Source organism: Thermobia domestica, chromosome 15, assembly GCF_964235325.1.
Source record: "Thermobia domestica chromosome 15, izTheDome1.hap1.1, whole genome shotgun sequence".
Classification (NCBI taxonomy): Eukaryota; Metazoa; Arthropoda; class Insecta; order Zygentoma; family Lepismatidae; genus Thermobia; species Thermobia domestica.
In genome coordinates, this window is record NC_137468.1 from 9,420,748 (window position 1) to 9,442,212 (window position 21,465).

A 21,465-nucleotide genomic window follows, 5' to 3' on the forward strand; every position below is an offset into this window, starting at 1 on the left:
GTATTTTCATTTCAATGTCATGTCGTCACTGCTAGTCCATAAAATGTATCGCCTTTTTAATGTGCTTCATTGCTAATCCTTAAAATGCTTCTTCATTTCAGCCGTTTCGTTGCTAATCCTTAAAATATATTTTCATTTCAATGTCGCTTAATTTCTGATCCCTGAAATGTATCTTCATTTCAATGTCATTTCATTGCTGATCCTTAAAATGAATCTTTCAATGTCGCTTCATTGATAATGCTTAAAATGTATCTTCATTTCAATGTCGTTTCATTGCTAATCTTTAGAATATATCTTCATTTCAATGTCGTTTCATGGCTAATCCTTAGAATATATCGTCATTTTGATCACGTTTGATTGATAATCCTTAAAATGTATCTTCATTTCAGTGTTGCTTCGTTCCCAGTCCTTAAAATGCATCTTCATTTCAGTGTCATTTCGTTGCCAATCCTTAAAATGTATTTTCATTTCAGTGTCACTTAATTGCTAATCCTTAAAATATATCTTCAATTCAATGTCGTTTCATGGTTAATTCTTAAAATGTATCTTCATTGTAATGCCTTTTTATTGCTGATCCTTAAATGTATTTTCATTTCATTGCTAATCCTTAAAATATATATCTTCAATGTCGTTTCATGGCTAATTCTTAAAACATATCTTCATTTTAATGCTTTTTCATTGCTAATCCTTAAATTGTATCTTCTTATCGAACTTGAGACAAAAAGTAAACTTGAATCAAAACAGAACATGAGCATGCTAAGAAAACTAAATATACAGGGTGTCCCAAAGTAATGGTACAAAATGAAACCAAAGATTCCTGGCACCAAAACAAGTAAAAAGGTTTAGTCCGGAAGTGGAAAGGGGCGGAGCTAAAATGTAACAACCCATTTTACCGGTTATTTACATTTATGTTGAGGTTGGCCCCCGTATGGTGCTACTGTACCAATTATATTGTTTTGTTATTCGTGTTATGTTGTTTGTTATATTCTTTAGTAATGCTAATTCTTTCTCTTTGTTACTATAATGACACAGATGCACTAAATCTAAAACTACTCAGGCTAGTTTATGATATGAGACACGAAACATACACCAAGAACCTTACTCTGAAAATTCGAATATTTCTTTAAACTAATTATTGTAGATTTGTTTCAGGTTACAGCAATAGCTGCACTCCTATTATATACGTTGTTCTTAAAACCGAGCTTTATATATATATTTAAACCTTGTTTGAAATTTACTTTACCTGACATATACATATTTCTCTTTTGATCCGGAAACTACAAGTTTAAAGACAATTGCGAATGCCACTTAATCGTATTGCTTCACGTCGTTCTTTTGTTAAGAGCATAGCGATCATTTTGGCTATTACCGCAAGAGGGTATTTGAATCGCTATACGTGAAGCTAAATTTTCAATGTGGCGATAGCGTAAAAATTGGAGGCAGTTGTTACGATGATAACAAATAAACACGGACACGGAGAGATTAGGTGAGTTTTAAAATTTTTGTTATGTGATAATTTCCATTAATTAGAGAATGTCATTCAATAGATAAAATGACTGTTTATGCGGCTAGGTTCTTGTATTGCAACATAAGGGATATAAATTTGTTTTAGTTCGTAGTCGAATATGTAATATTGAAAACGCGTTTATCAAGGCCTGGTTTCGAGAGAGATACGATGCAGTTAATCATCATGTCTTGTTGTGGATAGACGGTGGCCGGGTCAGCTCCTACATTTTGAAAATTTCATAACCAAAACCGTTAATTTGGACATTAATCTTGTAAAAATCATCGATTCGGTCAACCTATTTTATTGTTTTGGAGAAAAAAACTGAGGAGTCTGACTAAAAATTCATAAACAACCTTTTTCGGCAGAAGGCCACCGAGTATCACCTCCGCCATTACTAGAGATATAAAGTGATGGGGCAGGAGGTGTAGTAGTCGAAATCCGTTCCTTCCATCCACGAGGACTGCCTTCTATAAATCGTATAGAGTGTTGAACTGGTGATTGGAAGAAGTGAAATTCGACGTGTAAGATTGCAGGTGGGAAAAGTCATAGCCTCTTCTTGCAAGATAGAGATTGAAGGAGCCTGTTCGAGAACTGGTAATATCAAAATTTTCTTTTTCTTCAACTCTAGGCCATATAATAATGTATCGAATGGAAGTCTTCATGATTAATATGTGCAACTAAGCAAGAGTGCGTTACGCGTCCCCGTAGCTCATCACATTTTATCCACTCATAAATATAAATCACGAGTATATGTGATAACATTGTACTGTGATTAAATTAGTAAATAAGTTACTTTAGCTCCGTCCGTTTGAGAATTGTTTTTAAGAAAATGTGCGTTTCTTTTATGTTATGGATTGGATTGACAGGGTAGAATTTTACTTTGGACGTGCCTCTAAATTTTCATAATATATATTTTGTCTGTGTAGTCTTTTATGTTATGGATTGGATTGACAGGGTAGAATTTTACTTTGGACGTGCCTCTAAATCTTCATAATATATATTTTGTCTGTGTAGGTTAAGTAAAGTTTACTTTGAACGTGCCTCTGAATTCTAATGTCCCTTTTGATATTGCATCGTGATATATATATATATATATATATTTTGTTTGTGTAGGTTAGGTAAAAATTTACTTTGAACGTGCCTCTGAATTCTAATGTGCCTTTTATATTGCCTCGTGATATATATATATTTTGTTTGTGTAGGTTAGGTAAAATTTTACTTTGAACGTGCCTGTGAATTCTAGTGTGCCTTTTAATATTGCCTCGTGATAATATCTCCGAATTCTAATGTGTCCTTTTATATTGCCTTGTGATATATATATATATTCTGTCTGTGTAGGTTAGGTAAAAACGTTTACTTTGAATGTGCCCTTTGAATCTCGGTGCCCTTTTAGTATTGCTTCGTGATATATTTTGTCTTTGTAGGTTAGGTAAAGGTTTACTTTAAACGTGCCACTAGTACGGTATGGAATTAGATGTTCGTGACTACGCATTAAGTACATATTTGCCTTGTCGGAAGTGGATATAGTTAAATGCTACTCAACTTGCCATTCTTGAATAGAATGTAGTTTGTTATGTGTCTCCATCAATCTAAAGAAAACGACTTGGAATTCTAAAATGATAACAGTCTTAAAAATGATAACAGTTTTGATAATGATGTTATATTTTTCTTTTATGTGAACCCTGTCGTAGAGAGGTAGATGTAGAATCAGTTTTTTTTTTTTTTTCATGAACCATTTGTAAAATTTCATTTCACATTAACAGTAGTGTTTTTTTCCATAGTAGATGTATTATGTAACTGATACATAAGCTAAAGTAAAGTGATATGTGCTACTTACTTACATTTAAGTTAAAATGAAAATGTAGTAGCAATAATACAGGCTTATGTCATTGCTTTATTTGATAAATGACAGGGGTTATAAGTAACGAACGTCCACATAATAATACTTTTGTAAATGGATAAGTAGAGAGGATGGACCACTATTTCCTTGAGTGATCATAATTTAAATCTTTATCACTGAAGATATTGATTTTTTTTTTGTTTTTTTTTTTTGTTTGAGCTAGACAATGTTTTGTATTAGACTAATGTGACAACGGAAATACATAAAATGTATTTGATATACTGCGATGTAGGCAAATATTTAACAACAATTTTTTTTTTCTGATACTTGTTATGAAATAATTGTTTAATGATTGGCACGAATAAATAGTCACGACAATTCGATTTTTTTGTAATTTCGAATACTGCCCATAGATTTAAGCTTATACAATTCTAACTATTTATACCCGGGTTCGATCCCAGCCCCCGCCAAGTGAACTTTGTGGTGGACAAACACCGTGTGCGTGGGTTTTCTCGGGGTTCTCCCGTTTCCTCCCACTTTCTTCATTCCACCATTTCATTCATTTCTCATAATCACCGTCTCCTTTAGCCTAACCGGCATAACCGTGGGACGTAAAACTCAAAGATTTCATTTCATTTTTTCTAACTATTTATATGTAATTTTTATTTAACAAAGTGAAATGTCAGTTCAATAACACTCTTGGTTGGCTGCTGAAAAAAGAACTTGAAATCTTCCGATATCTTCCGTTGCGCGTACGAATTAAAATCTTGTTAGGTTAGGTTAGCCCTAGTAAATAATAACTTCATTTCTTATAAATATAAACGTATGATATATATATATATATATATTCTATGGGTTAGAAACAGTTAGGAAATCTAAAGCTAAAGCTAATACAACATGAAATTTATTTATTTTTTTTTTCAATACCCTGAATTGGTATTGTTATAAGATAGCTTCGAGTGTGGGGGGAAATAAACTTCACACTTAGGGAAAGGAACTTGCCGACTTACAAAACCGCATTGAAGATGCGTGTAAACAGTTACGGAACACACTGGGAGTGATGGAATGCATTCGAAACTCACGATTAGCACGTGGCATAGATGCAGGAGGACAGCACTTTGAACATCTGTAGGTGCATGTATTGTTAGCACGTATGATCAAGTAGTTTGTAGTGCTACTACTCTGTGTAAGATAGTACGTTACAAATGAAGTACGTCGTTGTGTATTCTGCTTGTTATTTCATTACATTACACGATTGGTTGTACTTATTTCTAGCCTGTATGTGCAAGTTTCTATCTGGTATACCACTTCCCATTGCCCCCTGATATTATGCAACCATGCTAAGTGGTCTTTGCTTTGACTCCCATTGTACATGTACGTGCAATCGTGCCACAGATAACAACTATTTTTGTACAGATTCCACTTTGTACTGCACTGTTTCAATTCCCCTGCCGTATAGACATTCGGTGAATCCCCAAATGACGTATGGAGAATCTCTGGTGCAGTTTCGTAACATGCGTTTAACATGTCAAGTCAAGATGGTCTTTATATATTTATGTAGCTCCCTTCTTAGCTCCTATCATTATTCCGCTGGCATGTGTGAAGTTCTTTTCGCCCCACATTCGAAGCTGTCTAGTTGCCCCCCTCTCCACTTCCGGACTATAGTTTATACAAACTTTTTTCTTGTTTTGGTGTCAGGAATCTGTGGTTTAATTTTTTTCATTACTTTTGGGATACCGTGTATATATTGAGCCTTACTGCTTCATCATAACAGATAAACTATCTTATTTATCACAAATGAGCACTTTTTAGGTACATATTTATGTACTTTTACAGAATTAAATAATAGTTCAATGGTGTAGTTATGTTCAGTTCTATATGTCGTCCACCTGCTATTCTGCGAACAGCGTCATTTTTTTAATTTTCACTGAACTACTTCTATTTATATCTACTGATTTCTTCTGTATTTTCGTACTGATTTCTGCTTTATTTTCACAAAAGTATATTTCCATTTACATCCTACTGATTTCTGCTTCAATATATTTTCACAAAAGTATATTTCCATTTATATCATACTGATTTCTGCTTTATTTTCACAAAGGTACACTCATGCCCAAAATGATTGTCGCATATCTATAACTGTCTTCTTGTAAGAATATAATTTAATAATGATTTTGCAGGGCACTTTTAATACTGATACTATGTGTATAATGGGGTAATGTATATTTGTGGTAAATTTCATAGAAAAAGAATTATAAATACGAAAATTAGAATGAGTAAAACAAAATGTTGGTAAATGGACAAGAAAAATTTATTTTCGTTTTATTGTTCTTATTTATTGCTCTTTTGACCTGAAATTTTCCACATACATGTTTTTGCCGATTATACACATACTACTAACATTATAATAAATACCGGACGAATTCGTTATCAAATTATTTTCCTACAACAATATATTTATAGACATGCGACAATAATTTTGGACATGAGTGTACATTTCCATTTACATCCTACTGATTTCTTCTTTATTTTCACAAAAGTATATTTCCATTTTTGAAACTCCAAGTAGTTAAGTTAGCTACTACTTGTAAATGTCAAGTCTTGAGGCAAGAAGTATTAATATACTAAAAATCAACTAACAATGGCTGCCATTTGTGTTTTTCACTCGTTCGGTGCCAAACGATATTTGCACAAATTTTTATCAAAGTTTGTTATTTTTGTTCTTTTTGTTTGTTTTATTAATATTGTTCGCCTAATTTCTAAACATTTAACTTTAGGTCTGCATGAATTTGATGCCTTAAAAAACCCCGAAGTAAATGATTTTCGTTGGAAGATGAGGACGCTGGTGGACGAAATAGCTCAGAGCCGACAAAGTAAAGCTTGGCTAGAAAAAGTGTATTATCAGTTTCGTCCTCGTTTGGCTTCGACGGCGGAACTTCCCGGAAGTGTTAGCAGTCGGCTAAGAGAAGGAAATTTTGTACTTGCAACGAAATTTGAAAGTAACGAGGTGAGTTTTAAATTTTGTTAATATGATCCGTTTTTCAAAAACCGTAGCTTGACGTTTTGTTTTCAACGGTGAAGAAAGTGATCCAAAATTCGTGAGAGAAAGAGAGAGAGGGGTGGGGTGGGGACTAATCATCTTTCGTACAGTAAACTGTAGTTTGTTTCTGGAAGAGTAATATCCACCTAATGGAGAGCCTCATAAAACCTGACTTCATGTTATTTATCGAAGCGAGCTTGTATCAGTCAGCTTAGTATGCATTTGTATATTCTTCTTATGATATTTTTTATTGTTTGGACTTAAATGCTCTTAAAGAGAAAGGTATAAATTAGACCTGAAGTTGGAAATTTATTTAAACTCTGTGTTTGACGCAGTTGCACTGAAAACTTTGGGAAAATGATAGAACGCAAGAACATCAAAGTACAGCAATTTTTTATTGCTTTTTAAAGTACTCCCCCTTGCAGCAATACCTTGTTTCATGCGATAGGACCACATCTTGAAACAATTGTGCCATTCCGAACATACAGTTTGTATGCCTCGATGGCTTCTTCTGGAGTGCAAAAGCGCTTGCCACGCAACATGTTCTTGATTGTTGGGAACAAAATGAAGTCACTGGGGCTAAATCAAGGGAATAAGACGGATGCATCATGACTTCAACGTTTCCCTGGTACAGAAGATCACTTGTGGCAGGTGCTCTGTACGAGCTGGCATTATTGTGATGCAGAATGATTCGACGGTTGGGATTGTATAATCTGCCCACATTCAGTACTTCTGGTAGGCATATGATTGTGTACCATTCCACATTGACTATTCTACGATTCTCCAGTGGGACAGTTGCAATATGACCTGACTTATAAAAAAATATTGCAGTCATTTGTTCGGAGACACTGCGTGGACGAACAATTGTGGTTGGTGTAGGTTCATCGTGGAACACTCAGACAGCAGATTGTCGCTTTGTTTCCGGTTTGTATGCGTAAGTCCACGTTTCAACACCTGTTATAATGTTAAACACCAAATTAGATGATCCAGACTTAAACTGTTTCGTAATAGCTTTGCATTACCTCACACGGGCTTCTTTTTGTGCTTGAGTTAAATTGTGTGGGATCCAACGAGCACAAAGTTCTTTCACACATAAATGTTCATGCAATATTGTTTGTATTTGTCTCATGCCAATGCCTAAAGTCCCCTGAATTTCGTGATAAGTCATATGTCTATCATTGTTAATTAATTCACGAACAACTTCCTTGTTTTTGGGCACAATGGCTGTCAATGGACAATGTTCACGATCTTCATCACTCAGTCTGACCCGACCACATCTGAATTCCTGAAACTACCTGTAAATTGTCGTCTGGGATGGGGCTTCATCAGAAAGAGTAGCAGTCATCCGACGAAGACACTCTTGCTGTGTTAACCCTTGGCGAAAATCGTAATAAATCATGGCACGGAAGTGTTCTGTCATGAGATACGTTTTTGATCATGACCACCTCACTTCAAACATTTGCCTTGCAACGACAAAGATTCCAAGTTACATACGATTTTGCATTTAGAGTGAACAAAGATGACAGTTTGTAACTACAACAAAATCTAACAAATTACGTTGCTCCCAGTACGTGATTCCCGAAACTTTCAGTGCAACCCTCGTATTAGTTTTCAACGAGGATAAGGGTCTATAAGAGTATCTGAAGAGTTTCAACCATTTATGTTCTCTCTCTCTCTCTCTCTCTCTCTCACACTCTCAGTCATTCTCAGTCACTCACTCTCGATAGAGGGGGTCGCGGTGGCTCAGTAGTAGAGCGTTCACCTCTAGTGCATGGGATCCCGGGTTCAAACCCTGCTCCCGCCAAGTGAACTTTGTGGTGGACAAATACCGTGTGCGTGGGTTTCCTCGGGATTCTCCCGTTTCCTTCCACTTTCTTCATTCTACGCTTGAATTCATTTCTCACTATCACCGTCTCCTTTAGCCTAGCAGGCATAACTGGGATGTAAAACTAAAAAAAAAATCGTGTCATTTCATTTTTACTCTCGATAGATTACATCAAGCTAAATAATGAAACATACTTGAGGGTAAATTCTCATGTGTAGTTTACGAGAACAAAAAATGGACTTTTGGGGCGCTAAAAAGTATGTCATTTGTTGCTAATAATAAATAGCAATTTCTTCCAGCAAAATAAAAACTATTTATTCACTGCTAGAAGCAAAATACACTGTTAATTAGCAGTTTGTATTTATTGTTGTTTGCCTTTTCCCAACAGTAACAAAAATGCATTTTACGCCCACACTACTTGTAATATCAAAATATCTACCTTTATTTTGTTTATTGCAACAGCATTGAATTATCCTTTAATAAATGACGATTTCTTTACAGTCTACGTTTACCTTCAGCGTTTCTCATACTATTACGCCACAACAGTTATTGTCGTTAGTGTTGAACAAAAAAGCAATAACCTTAAACTCCAGAGGAGAACATCCGACGGATTTCGCCCTTAAAGTATGCGGCCGAGAGGAGTTCTTACTCGGTGACTATCCACTCATTCAGTTCATGTATATTCAGGAAACCTTAGCGAATGATGGAACGCCTACGTTGGTTGTAGTATCCGTAGATAGCATACCAAGTAAGTAATAATATGGTATTATATGAGTACAAGGTAACCAAAAAAGTTCTTGCCGTTTTTCACGTTCCATTAATCATGCGCTGACAGAGAGGAAATGAAATGACGCACGTGCCTGCCAAGCGATCGAGAGTTAGTCTGATCATTGACCTTCAGTAATACAGGGACGTTGCCCACATACAGCAATCATACCTCGTCCAGTGTCGAAGAGAAATGGAGGTATCACAGCAGCTTGTTCGCGTGTGTTTGTTGTGTGAGTTTAAACTGGCCATCTCGGCTGCGGCATCAAGTTGCCGCATATGCTAGGCATTTGGGAAAAATGCTGTGAACGAACGCAGCGCCAGGCATTGGTTCCAGAAATGTCTTTGGGAGATGTGAACCTTTCGGATGAACCTCGCAGTGGATGTCACACGTGTTGGATGATGATGAGACTCTGAAAGCAGCCATCGACGAGGACAATGATCGAACCTGTGATAAACTTGCAGAAAGGTTACATATTCTCGCTGAAAGAGCCAGACTGCAACAGTACACCTGCATGGGATAAGGAAATCATACAAGTTAAGCAAGTGATTACCCCACATATTGTCGGCAGCCAGCAGGAAACAACGAGTGATAGCCTGTCGGTCCTTGCTCATTTGATACCTGAACACGCCTTTTTTTGATCCTTTGCTCATTGGTGATGAAAAGTGGGCTTTCTATGACACTCCCAAACGTACCAGACATTGGTTGTCGCGACGTGACCCTGTTCACTTACACCTCAAGACTACCTCTGCACCCACGAAAAGTTATGCTCTCTGTACAATGGAATTGCCGCCCAATGGTTCCTTAGAACTCCTTCCACCTGGTCAGACCAACTTTGTTAACCTCTACTCTCAGCATTGCAAAGAGTGCGTCGTGCATTGCGGTAGAAGGAGCCGATATTGGTCAATCGCAAGGGTGTGCTGTTCCTGCATGACAATGCCAAGCCACCTATGGCAAAGAGCATCCGGGAGACCATTCAGCAACTTCTCTGGGAGACACCATGCCATGCACCGTATTCATTAGAACTTTGCGCCAACAGATTTCCACTTGCTTCATTCTCTCGTGAGAGGGACCTGCGGAACACATTGACGAACTTCTGTGGATCCACGACCGCCGATCTTTATCATCAGGGTATTGTGCAGCTTCAGAAACGTTGCAAAAGATGTTGGATGCTGATGGAAATTACTTCGAAATCTAAAGATACGTACCGTCCACTGTATTGCTTTTTTCTTGATCACTCCAGGACGGCAAGAACTATTTTGGTTACAGTGTAATAATAGGTATGTAGTAGTAGATATTTTAGTGATGTAGCCAAGAGATTTTGCAGGGTGTCTACTGATATTGGAAATACTGGAATTTTGATCCACATACTGGAAAAAAACATGAAACTGATAATTTGTCAACAATACTTTTTTTGTAATTGTTTTAATAGTCTTAGAAACAATTTTGTATCCATTGAGAGTGTAAATTTTTCCAAAGCAAGAGTTGTATACAATTTGTAATTAGACATTTAAAACATTGGGTGGAGTGGAGGGCCGTGAGGGGAGTTGGGAGGCTCTTTAAAAAATATTTTTAAAAAAATAATTTGTATATCAAAAAACTCAAGGCTAAGTAAATTTATTGAAAATTAAATATACTTTTGATGGTAAAACAATTACAAACCTGAAATCATCAAGAGTGTGATTATTATTAAAGAACTTTGCGAATATCATTGTAATAGGTACTGGAATTTTGCTGATAGTTATACTGAATGTACTGGAAATATTCTGGAATTTTGAAAACGAAACTCAGTAGACACTCTGTTTTGCTTGAGGCACTGTCTTTTTCAAGAGAACCGGTTTATCATACTAATAGCAAAGCAAGTCTTGTTTCAATATATATATATATATATATACACATACAGGGTGGTAGGTAACTCCACCGACAAACTTTGGGAGGCGATTCCTTATACGAAATGAAAGAAAAAAGTTCTAATAAACATGGGCCGAAAAATGCCTCCTTTCAGAATTATGATCCATTTAAAATTCGAAAAATCATTTTTCAAAACTCCCTAACTTAGAAACTATACACAGGAATTACACAGGAACTAGTATGTTCTCTATCTAAATATCCATGTTTTACCAGCTTCCGTTATCGGTGAAAGGAACTGTGAAAAGGAAGTTGAAGTATAGGGATACTCCTTTAAGTACTAATGGTGCGTTCGTTTCGCTGGTATACCAGTGAATTCTGAAACATGGATATTTAGATAGAGCGTATACCAGTTCCTGTGTAATTCCTTAAACCGCTTGGGATAGTCTCTATAGTTTCTAAGCCTGGATGTTTTGAAACGTGATATTTCGAATTTTCGGTAGTTCAAAACTCTGAAAGGAGACGTTTTTCGACCCATGTTTATTAGAACTTTTTTCTTTCATTTCGTATAAGGAACCGCCTCCAAAAGTTTGTCGGTGCAGTTTCCTACCACCCTGTATATATATCTATATATATATATATATATATATATATATATATATATATATATATATATATATATATCGGGTGTTGCAAAATAAGTGTTACAACTCTTGGGAGGTGAATCCTGCCACTGAGACAAGAAAAAAAGTTCTCTTGAACTTTCGGCTATCGGACATAGTTTCAGATCTACAAGGTGCCGAAAGCGTGGGAAAATGACTTTCGGACGCCAATAGTTCGGAAACTATCCAACATAAAGAGGGCGGGTAGAAAATTCACTGAAGAAGTCATACCTACTCTATTGAATTTTCCATATTTCACAATCCTACCATGCACGCGCAAGGGATTCCCCAAAGGAACGTAGGGAGTCCCGGATAATCTGCTAAATGAAAGTTGGTCTAAATGGATATGAATTGATGGGGTTTCTACCAGGTAACAATATTTCGTTTGTATTAAGTCGATATCTCGAACAAATACAAAATGGCGGACACTTTCATGCTCGTTGTGTGTGGTTGCATAATCGACAGGTACGGATGATGGCCAACAGTGAAGTTCTGGGTATTAAGTGTAGCGAATTTGTACTCAGTTGCTCTAGAAAGACATCTGGAGTGTCAGTAGAGCAAAACAGATGGAGCAGGGTGATTCACATATGTGGAACATGTAACGAAAAATGCCCAGAAATGCACTCATACTCAGTAAACGTGAGTTCAAAGCGTCGGAAATGTAAGGTTTAGCGTCAAGAACATGAAAACTAATTCACCAATAGTATTCCCTCAAACCGACGCAATATGATGTGCACGGTTGCATACCAATAAGGATGCAACAACTGAGGCCAAGTTGAATTGTGCAAAGGGACTCACTAAGAAACTGGGTAAACTAAATGAATGTCTCTAGTGGGATCGCATGATCGATATTGAAATGTGGCCAATGTGTGTGTTGATATCGACATGTAGCTAATGGAGAAATGTCAACATGTGCCACTACTGCTGGGACACCGTCTCACATGCGAAAACTAGGAAAATAACGTTGTGCATTCTGCTATTACATCTGGTGCACTTTTTGGTCGAGTGTAACTAGAACAAGATTGTATCAATGTCCCACTTTGTTTGGGACATTGTCCCACAGTCGGCACATATAGAAAGAAATCTCTTAATCCATGGTTCAAATTGTGATAGAGCGTGAAAATAACAAACTTGTATCATGTCTCACGTCTTCTGGAACATATGACGCACTCGATATCAAAATACCTCCAGAAATATGTATCTTACACACAGTACACATGCCAAGAGAAAGAAGAAAATGAATCAATTTGGCATATGTAACACTACAGCTGGAACACCATACACATGGAAAATAAAACGACATGAGAAATAGGAAGAAACGTCTTAAAGCTCTGATTGTTTACAGCTGTGCAGTAGGAGTAACGAAATGTAACACACAAGCATGTCGGGAGGCTGTACAAGAGCGCTTGCCAAAGTGGGTACTCCTCAAAGAAATGTATACAGAGAAAGTCAGGCTCCCTTGAGCCTCAGGGCTAGAGCACTCGTTTTCGCTCGCGTGGTCGCAGTTTCCAATCCTACTGGGAGCCCACGGTCTCAGTTTCAAGATCCGAGTAGTTATTTTCCTATTTTTCCCACGTGGGACGATGTCCCAGCAGTAGTGGCACATGTTGACATTTCTCCACTAACTACATATCGATATCAACACACAAATTGTCCGCATTTCAATATCGATTATGTGATCCCACTAGAGACATTCATTTAGTTTACCCAGTTTCTTAGTGAGTCCCTTTGCACAATTCAACTTGGCCTCAGTTGTTGCATCCTTATTGGTATGCAACCGTGCACATCATATTGCGTCGGTTTGAGGGAATACTATTGGTGAATTAGTTTTCATGTTCTTGACGCTAAACCTTACATTTCCGACGCTTTGAACTCACGTTTACTGAGTATGAGTGCATTTCTGGGCATTTTTCGTTACATGTTCCACATATGTGAATCACCCTGCTCCATCTGTTTTGCTCTACTGACACTCCAGATGTCTTTGTAGAGCATTTGAGTACAAATTCGCTACACTCAATACTCAGAACTTCACTGTTGGCCAGCATCCGTACCTGCCGATTATGCAACCACACACAACGAACATGAAAGTGTCCGCCATTTTGTATTTGTTCCAGATATCGACTTAATACAAACGAATTATTGTTACCTGGTAGAAACCTCATCAATTCATATCCATTTAGACCAACTTTCATTTAGCAGATTATCCGGGACTCCCTACGTTCCTTTGGGGAATCCCTTGCGCGTGCATGGTAGGATTGTGAAACATGCAAAATTCAATAGAGTAGGTATGACTTCTTCAGTGAATTTTCTACCCGCCCTCTTTATGTTGGATAGTTTCCGAACTATTGGCGTCCGAAAGTCATTTTCCCACGCTTTCGGCACCTTGTAGATCTGAAACTATGTCCGATAGCCGAAAGTTCAAGAGAACTTTTTTTCTTGTCTCAGTGGCAGGATTCACCTCCCAAGAGTTGTAACACTTATTTTGCAACACCCGATATATATATATATATATATATATAATATACGTACAATATTACAATATGTTTTGTAGATTTTTACTTTTGTATAGCAAAATGTGAAACAAATTGAAATTCGCATAGAAATTTGTAATTTTTGTATCGCACTCTCTGCAGACAAGTAAAACAACATTAACATTATTATTATTTTTTCGAATAGTGAAATAGTAAACATTTTCTATGCACCACAAACAAGTTTGATAATGGAAAGCAAAGTAAGGAAAGAGTAAGAGCAATTATATTTTTAAGTTTTAACTTTGACATTCTTCAGGTTGTTTAAGCTGGTATCTGTTTTCGAATGTGTCCATTATAAAGTTTTGAATCCGTAGTGACTTGAAGAAACGGGTATTTGGAATTACGCACCACGAAGTCAAGTCAACTTAATTTTTTACGATAAAACAAAATAACTTATTTCACACGAAGTCCAACTGCTGGTTGGATTCAATTCGTTGTCCATATTTTAAACATTTTAAACCGAACACTATTTTTTTTTTTCCGTAACTTCAATGTGAAATAAGCGAGCATAGCAAACCAGATATGTACTTCTAGACCAATACTATGAAACAAATATGAAAAAGTAGGAAGGAAGAAAAGAGTACTGCTAAGGTTCTGCATTTTAGCTAGTCTACTTTTTAAAACGTAAGCTCGAGTCTTGAATTTGGAGAGTTGATTGGGCCACTTTCTTTACAGATAGAGTAAAGCCTCTATCATCAGTTCTACGGTCTGTTTCTCCAATAATTTGGTTTATAATCACTAGTAGATTGTGTTCTTGAGAGCCAACAGATATCTAAAGATTAACGTCAGGTTTCCAAGAAGACTAATCATTGAGCTTTAAAGGTGTGTAAGATTGAAAGAGAACCATTCTGTCATAAAGGAAAGATGATAAACTGTTTTTTGTTGCAAAAATAGCCCACTTCAGTAATAAATTATCATCATAGATGCATCGCATTTTGCGATGCAATTTTTCGTTTGGATCGCATTTCTAGGGTCTCGTGTAACAAACTGCGATGTGATACTGCTTAAATAAAACGCTGATATATATTAGGGTGGTAGTTATTTTTTCGACTTCCTAGGTTTTTTTAAACCCTCAACCTCCTAAAATAGTACCATATCAGATAGTACCAAGTGATTTTTCTCATGGTTTACTTTGGTCTGATGTGAACCATTTTAGGGGCGAAACTAAAAAAAACTCGAAAGTCGAATAAGTAAGGACTATCCTTATATATATATATATATATATATATATATATCGAGTGTTTTAAAAATGCGTCCACAGACAGCAGAGCGCTATTCTTCAGGTGAAAATAAAGCGAAGATCTATATAACGGTATACCCTCCGGGATCTCCTTCAGCCGCTACAAGGGAATCAAACATTTCACTATGTGCCAGCGTCGTAAGTAAACTTGAAACCGTTAGCATTGCTCTACGAATCTATCAAGCAATTACATCGGTTCTTACGCCAATAAGTGGTGCTAGTATCAAGGTTTATCAACTTTAACTGCCATCTGGGAAGAATCGATGTAACTATTTGATGTATTTTTACTACTCTGCTCGGTGGCTCTTTATCTGCAACATTGTCACCTAGTGCAGTTCGTGTCTCATAATTATACATATTTATCACTTTATTTTGACTGGTAGAATAGTGGGCTCCATTTTTAGAACACCCCGTATATAGGTATATATTTGCAGTATGCCGCCTTATTGAAACATGGGCCTTGACAGTGTGAACTTGCCTCACAGGTCATATTAAATATACCAATAAACTATTCATGAAAAAACAAAAATTCTATTTCATATTCTGTTATGAATATGCTTTGTATGCTGTAAATATGTTTACTAAGCATATTACTGACTGATTTCATTTGGGATGGCCAGGAAATCAATCATTCGTTGAGCCGATCGGGATATTTATTTGACAATATAATTTGACGCGTATTGTATAATCTTAAAAAATAATGATATTTACTGCATGTATGATAATGGTGATGACGAGGATTTCTAAAATGTTTTAAAACAGTTACAAGTATTCGTTTTACGCAGTAACCTATGATTATTTTGTCATAAATTATGTCGTAGTAGAATTAACGCCGATCACTCTATTACGCACAATAATTACCTCTTACATCAATAATTTAAAGGTTAAGAATTCGAAATTGCACGGTGGTTCAGGGGGTAGAGCACTTATTTCTGGTGCATGGTGTCCTTGGTTCGATCCCCAGCCAGGTAAGTTTGTGGTGGACAACATCGTGTCCGTGGGATTTCTCAGGGTACTTCCACATTATCATTCCACCAATTATTCCATCATTGCCTTACTCATCGTCTCCCTTAGCTTAAAAGGGCATAATCGTGAGACGTTAAACTGAAATATTTCATGTCATTTTCAAGAATTAGAAATTAGATTTCTGGACTTTCGGCAGCTAGGTCCACGTTAACCCGTCATGTAGGAAGGATAACGTCCCTCGGCGATTACACTACCTGAGGAAATGTGGAGAAAGAAAGGAATTGGGAAGGAAAGAAGTGGCCATAGACCATTGTATTAGGTGCTATCCCGACATTTGGCTGGTACGACTGAGAAAAACTTAGGGGAAACCTCACTCAGCATATCTGGCCTGAAAAAAGGTTTTACATTTTTTCGACCGAATCCTCCCACTGAAAACATATATAATTAATTTAAGTATGACCTGACTTCCCGTGAAGAGGACCCCTCCACTATTGCGTGTGGTTCGACGTATGGCGACCTCCAAAAATCTCCCCACCCAGCGTACGATGGCCTACAAATGCCGCACATCGCAGGCGACAGTCAACCGCGACATTCACAGTTTATTTACTCCTCGTGGTCATTTGCAAGAGCAGTGTTCACACCCTGAAACCGTGTCATGTAGTCGGGCCAAAAAGAAACTGCAGGTGGCTGTATGAACGTCATTTCGCGGGTAATCGGTGGAAGATTGTTGTTACCCTTGATGAGATGTGGATTTAACTCACTCACTGTGGTACAGTTCATGTCATTACATACAAATCTGTTGACGCCTAGGGCCGAAGCACGGTCTACCACCAATGCGCAGATTTTATTTTTTAAAGTTTCGTAATTGTGGCCAGTTTCTCGTACAGAAGCAAACTGCGCCTCTGAAAATTGGAGCAAAACGTCAAAATCAATCCTGTGTACTACCAAACTCATGTCCTGTCTCTGAAATGTATCAGCATGAAATCCCAGCATTGTACAGACAAGACGTGAACCAGATTGAACTGCACCAAGACAAGACATCCAGCCACACAGCGTAAACATCACTGGAATCCTATCGCCGTATGGAACAGGAAACTGAAATTGCGCCAATTCCTTTCTCTGACATCGTTGTCAAGAGTCCAGATACGAGCCCAGCGAACTGTTTTGCTCTCAGACTCTTGAAACGGCGTCTGTCTTTTCGTCGAGTTCGCACCATCACTGGCCTATAAAGAGGAATGGGATGCAATACTCATGGCTCAGTTGCAAAGTAGTCTACTGCAATGGAAACTTTGGTGTCAGGCAATAGACAGTAGTGTTAACCTGCAGATTGAACATAATCGGTGGTGCAAACACAGCATTTCTTAAGTGACTGGCACATTCAAATTCGGCTCTGTATAAATTGAATCAACATCTCTAATTACTTAGAAATGCTACGCCATATTCTTCATTCTTTTGTACTTTCCACTTATGATAATAGATACAAATAAGATGACCAGTTCCAGGAAATAGCCGGAATATCGATACCGTCTCACTACTACCGGCCCTTAGTTCTAAATTCGTAAACGATTATATTCGCTCTTCTGCTGAAGTTTTAGGACCATCAAGCAACTGGAACGAGTTGGGGATTATTTTCTTCTTCCGTTTGTACATTTTGCAACATTATTTTTTTCGTCATTTATTATAAATTTCTTCCAAGTTTCCGAGGAGGAGAAAGCTTTGAACACGTAACGGAAACAAAGGAAATCCCATAGATCAGTAAATCCGTGTAGACTGGAGTAATGTGAAATAGAAGTGTGTTCATACACGCTTCGTCAATGGACATAAAAAATAGTAACATTACCTCATGTATTAAGATACTTATGATTGACATTTTTTTTCTCTCTCTCTCTCTTGGGTTTATTAACCCTCCAGAATAACATCAACAGTGAAAAGTGTTTGTAAAGGTTTGTAAGAAGTGAAGGTAATCGCGTATATTGCCAAATATTCAGGTGTCCAACATACTGAGGTAAATTTAACAATAACAAAATTGGACCTGTATTGCAAGAGGTCTCGTGTTCTATCTTCGACCACGCGAGTATTTGGTGGACAGCATCGTGTCTGTGAGTTTTCTCCGAGTTTTCCCCGTTTCCTCCCATATTATCATTCAACAAACTTTCATAATCTATCTCTTCGAACATCTCTTGAATGCGCCTAAGTTCTAAGGTAGGCAGGTGGTCAATTTACAGAGTAATGAGTGATGCATGTTTTGTGGGGAAAATGCAGCTTCTATAAAGAGGCAAAGTCAGACCACTGGGTAACTTAGGCAGCTGATCAAGTTAGCAGGTATTACTGTAATTCACGTTGTCTATACACACTTGTAATGTCGATCCATTTCAAATTTTCTATTTTTTTTTTTAAGCGTTAATAATGATTTTTTCTTTTCTTTTCTTCAGTTGAGTCAGACAATGTGTATGAGAACCCGGAAGATATGGAGATGAAGAGAGCTCGTGCTTCCTTTTCAACGCAAACTCTTCGTAAGAAGGGCAAATATACGTACTCGTGGACTATAGAGGATAAATTTACCTTCCAAGTGAACGCGGTTTCTAAGTTGAATTGTGATGACCAAGTAGTAGAGGTAAGGAAACAGTTGAGTTACTTTAAACAAAGTAGAAACTTTCAGTACAGAATATTGTAATGACTTTGGTAGAGTCAATAATGGACCGAGATTTATCCCCTTTACCAATTTATTATAAAATTTGATAAATACAAAACGTTTTTGATTACAAAGAGTAAAATAGTGTTTTCTCTTGTTAATGTCCAAGTAAGAGGAGAATAGGTGTTTTGCACGGTGCACCTTCTCTCAAGGCAGTCTCCAAGGCACCCGCCGGTTCCGATGAGTCTGCCCCTTCTTTCAAGGCAGTCTCCAAGGCACCCGCCGGTTCCGATGAGTCTGGAAGGATAGCTCCCTTAGCTCAAGGCAGCTGCGCAAGGCTTGATTGTAGAAAGGGCCCCTAGTCCAATGCGACCTCGGGAAAGGATAGGTGTACCCCTAGTCCAGTGCAACCTCAAGGCGGTGTAGGTGATTCGATCAGTTGGACGACTGATGCCGGGTCCCTTGGTGGTCCTCCTTTTATTTGTCCTCTTGGGGTCCTTCCGTGAGGTCCGTCTTCTTTCGGTGTTCCTCTGTGTCTTCCGTGTCGGCTTCTTGTCTGCTAGGTTGTTTATAATCAATAGCACGTGTTGAGTTGACACGTGCGTCTGTCGTGATGTGGGGATCTTTAACGCTGAAAATGGTGTTTGCAGAACTGCCGACTTGTAAACTATATACTGTATAGATATGAATTCATTGAAGTAAAAGAGTGCTACTATAATGATCGAATCTGTATTTCCAGCTTATTATACAAGTCACTGCCATACCGGACCCGGTTGCACTTTTTCACTCTTCGAATTGAATATTGCAATATCTTTGGTAGAGTCTAATAAAACAGACCGGGATTTAAGCCCTTCATCTATTTATTTATAAAAATGTGTGTCTATAATAATTTACAGTTTCTTTGTAATACAGTAAAATGTTTCCCAGTGTTAAAGAATCTTCAGCACACAGTAGTGGCTTCGGAGGCATGGGTATAATTGTCTTAGGTTAAAGTAGGAACTCCTCAGGGGTAGGTGATTACAAGGAATCTCCTTTGTCCAATGCGACCTCGGGAGGTAGGATTCCTCTGTAGCGGAATACAGCCTACAACGATACTTGTATTTCGACATCTTTATTTGTATTTGTGGGCAAAATGTACTTTTAAATTATGCACAAGCTGTTCACCACTAGTTTTATAACGTAACGCAAAGGTCCTCAGTTCATATATATATTTATATAACTAAGGCTACTGATTTATCAAAATCCATTTTACACACTGCATACCTGATATTACCTTTTATTGTAATACGAAACAAGTTAAACAAGTACACTCTTTAAAAATTGTACATATAGATTTCACAAGATGGATCCTTTCTTATACATTATTTATTTTAATTGCTATGACAACTAAACTCACATCGTCGAATCACTATAATAAAATATAATCGCATGACAACAGAAAAGAAATTACATCTATATCTCTTTTCATATTCTTCTTCTTCCTTTCTTGAACAGCTTGTGCATAATTTAAAAGTACCTTTTGCCCACAAATACAAATAAAGATGTTGAAATACAAGTATCGTTGTAAGCCCCAGAAGGAAAGTAGTCGTAAGGTATCTCTTTCGCCCAATGCGGCCCCGGGAGAGGGGCGTTGGTAGATTAATGATTAGTTGTTAACTGATACTTCTGTCCACTTGTGGGTCCTCTTTTATGGGTGTCCTTGGAGGGGTGGTACGTAAGGAGAGATCCATCCGGTTTCGTACTGAACCAGCTTCGTGATTTTCCAGTATTCTCCTTCCATTGCCTGCTGGTGACAATGTTTATACACAATAGCACGTGATTGTGAATGAAGCATGAGTTTATGGAGGTTACTTACATGTGAGGGTATGGAACCTTACAATATGCATGAATTTTTTATCTTCCGGTAATCATCTCTTCAGATACTGAGTCCTGAAAATTCCTTGCAGTTTCAAGCCGTAGGCTGCTCTTGAATCTTTTAACGGAGGATAAAATTATGATTAAAGGATATAAAAATAGCAAATAAATGTAAAATAATAGACTCATCATGGAACAGTCGTGAAAATACCTTTTTAATTTCTGCTTGTTACTTGTCACAAAGTACGACACCAGTAGTTGCCCTTGTTTAGTTCCAATTTTATTCTTCATATATGTTTGTAGGGACACCTGGGTTCAGTTGTAGAGCGCTAATATTTGATGCAAAGGATCCCTGGTTCGATCCCAGACCATGTAAGTTTGTGGTGGACAGCATCGTGTTCGTGGATTTTTTCGGGGTTCTCCCGTTTCCTTCCACATTCTCATTCATCTAATTCAGTTTCATTAATAGTGGGTCTTCTTTAGCGTAAAGGAAATAACCGTAGGGCATAAACTTTGGAATTGCTTTTTTTTTTTTTTTTTTACCTTGAACAAGGCATCAGGAGAGTTATGAAAGAGATCGAAATTTGAAGTAAGTGAAATAATAGTCTCTGAAGTTATTTTTTTTAAAGCTATTATTTGTGATGATAATCCACTTCAGTTTGTATATATCTATGTACTGCTCCGCCAAGCGAGCACCATGTGTTATTGATAATGCGTTGCATTGTGCTGCCAACTGGCGGTAATTTCTTGGAAC

The 21,465-nt window shown here is 37.4% G+C and overlaps 1 protein-coding gene across 2 annotated transcripts in view; it reads left to right on the top strand.

Moving 5' to 3' along the window:
• Positions 1-21,465, top strand: part of Pi3K92E (phosphatidylinositol 3-kinase 92E) — an 82,893-nt gene that overhangs the window by 24,096 nt on the left and 37,332 nt on the right. For both annotated transcript variants that reach the window (XM_081741294.1, XM_081741295.1), the window contains exons 4-6: positions 6,125-6,354; positions 8,714-8,960; positions 18,658-18,839. In XM_081741294.1, the coding sequence (XP_081597420.1) occupies positions 6,125-6,354; positions 8,714-8,960; positions 18,658-18,839 (659 nt within the window). The remainder of the gene's footprint in view (positions 1-6,124; positions 6,355-8,713; positions 8,961-18,657; positions 18,840-21,465) is intronic.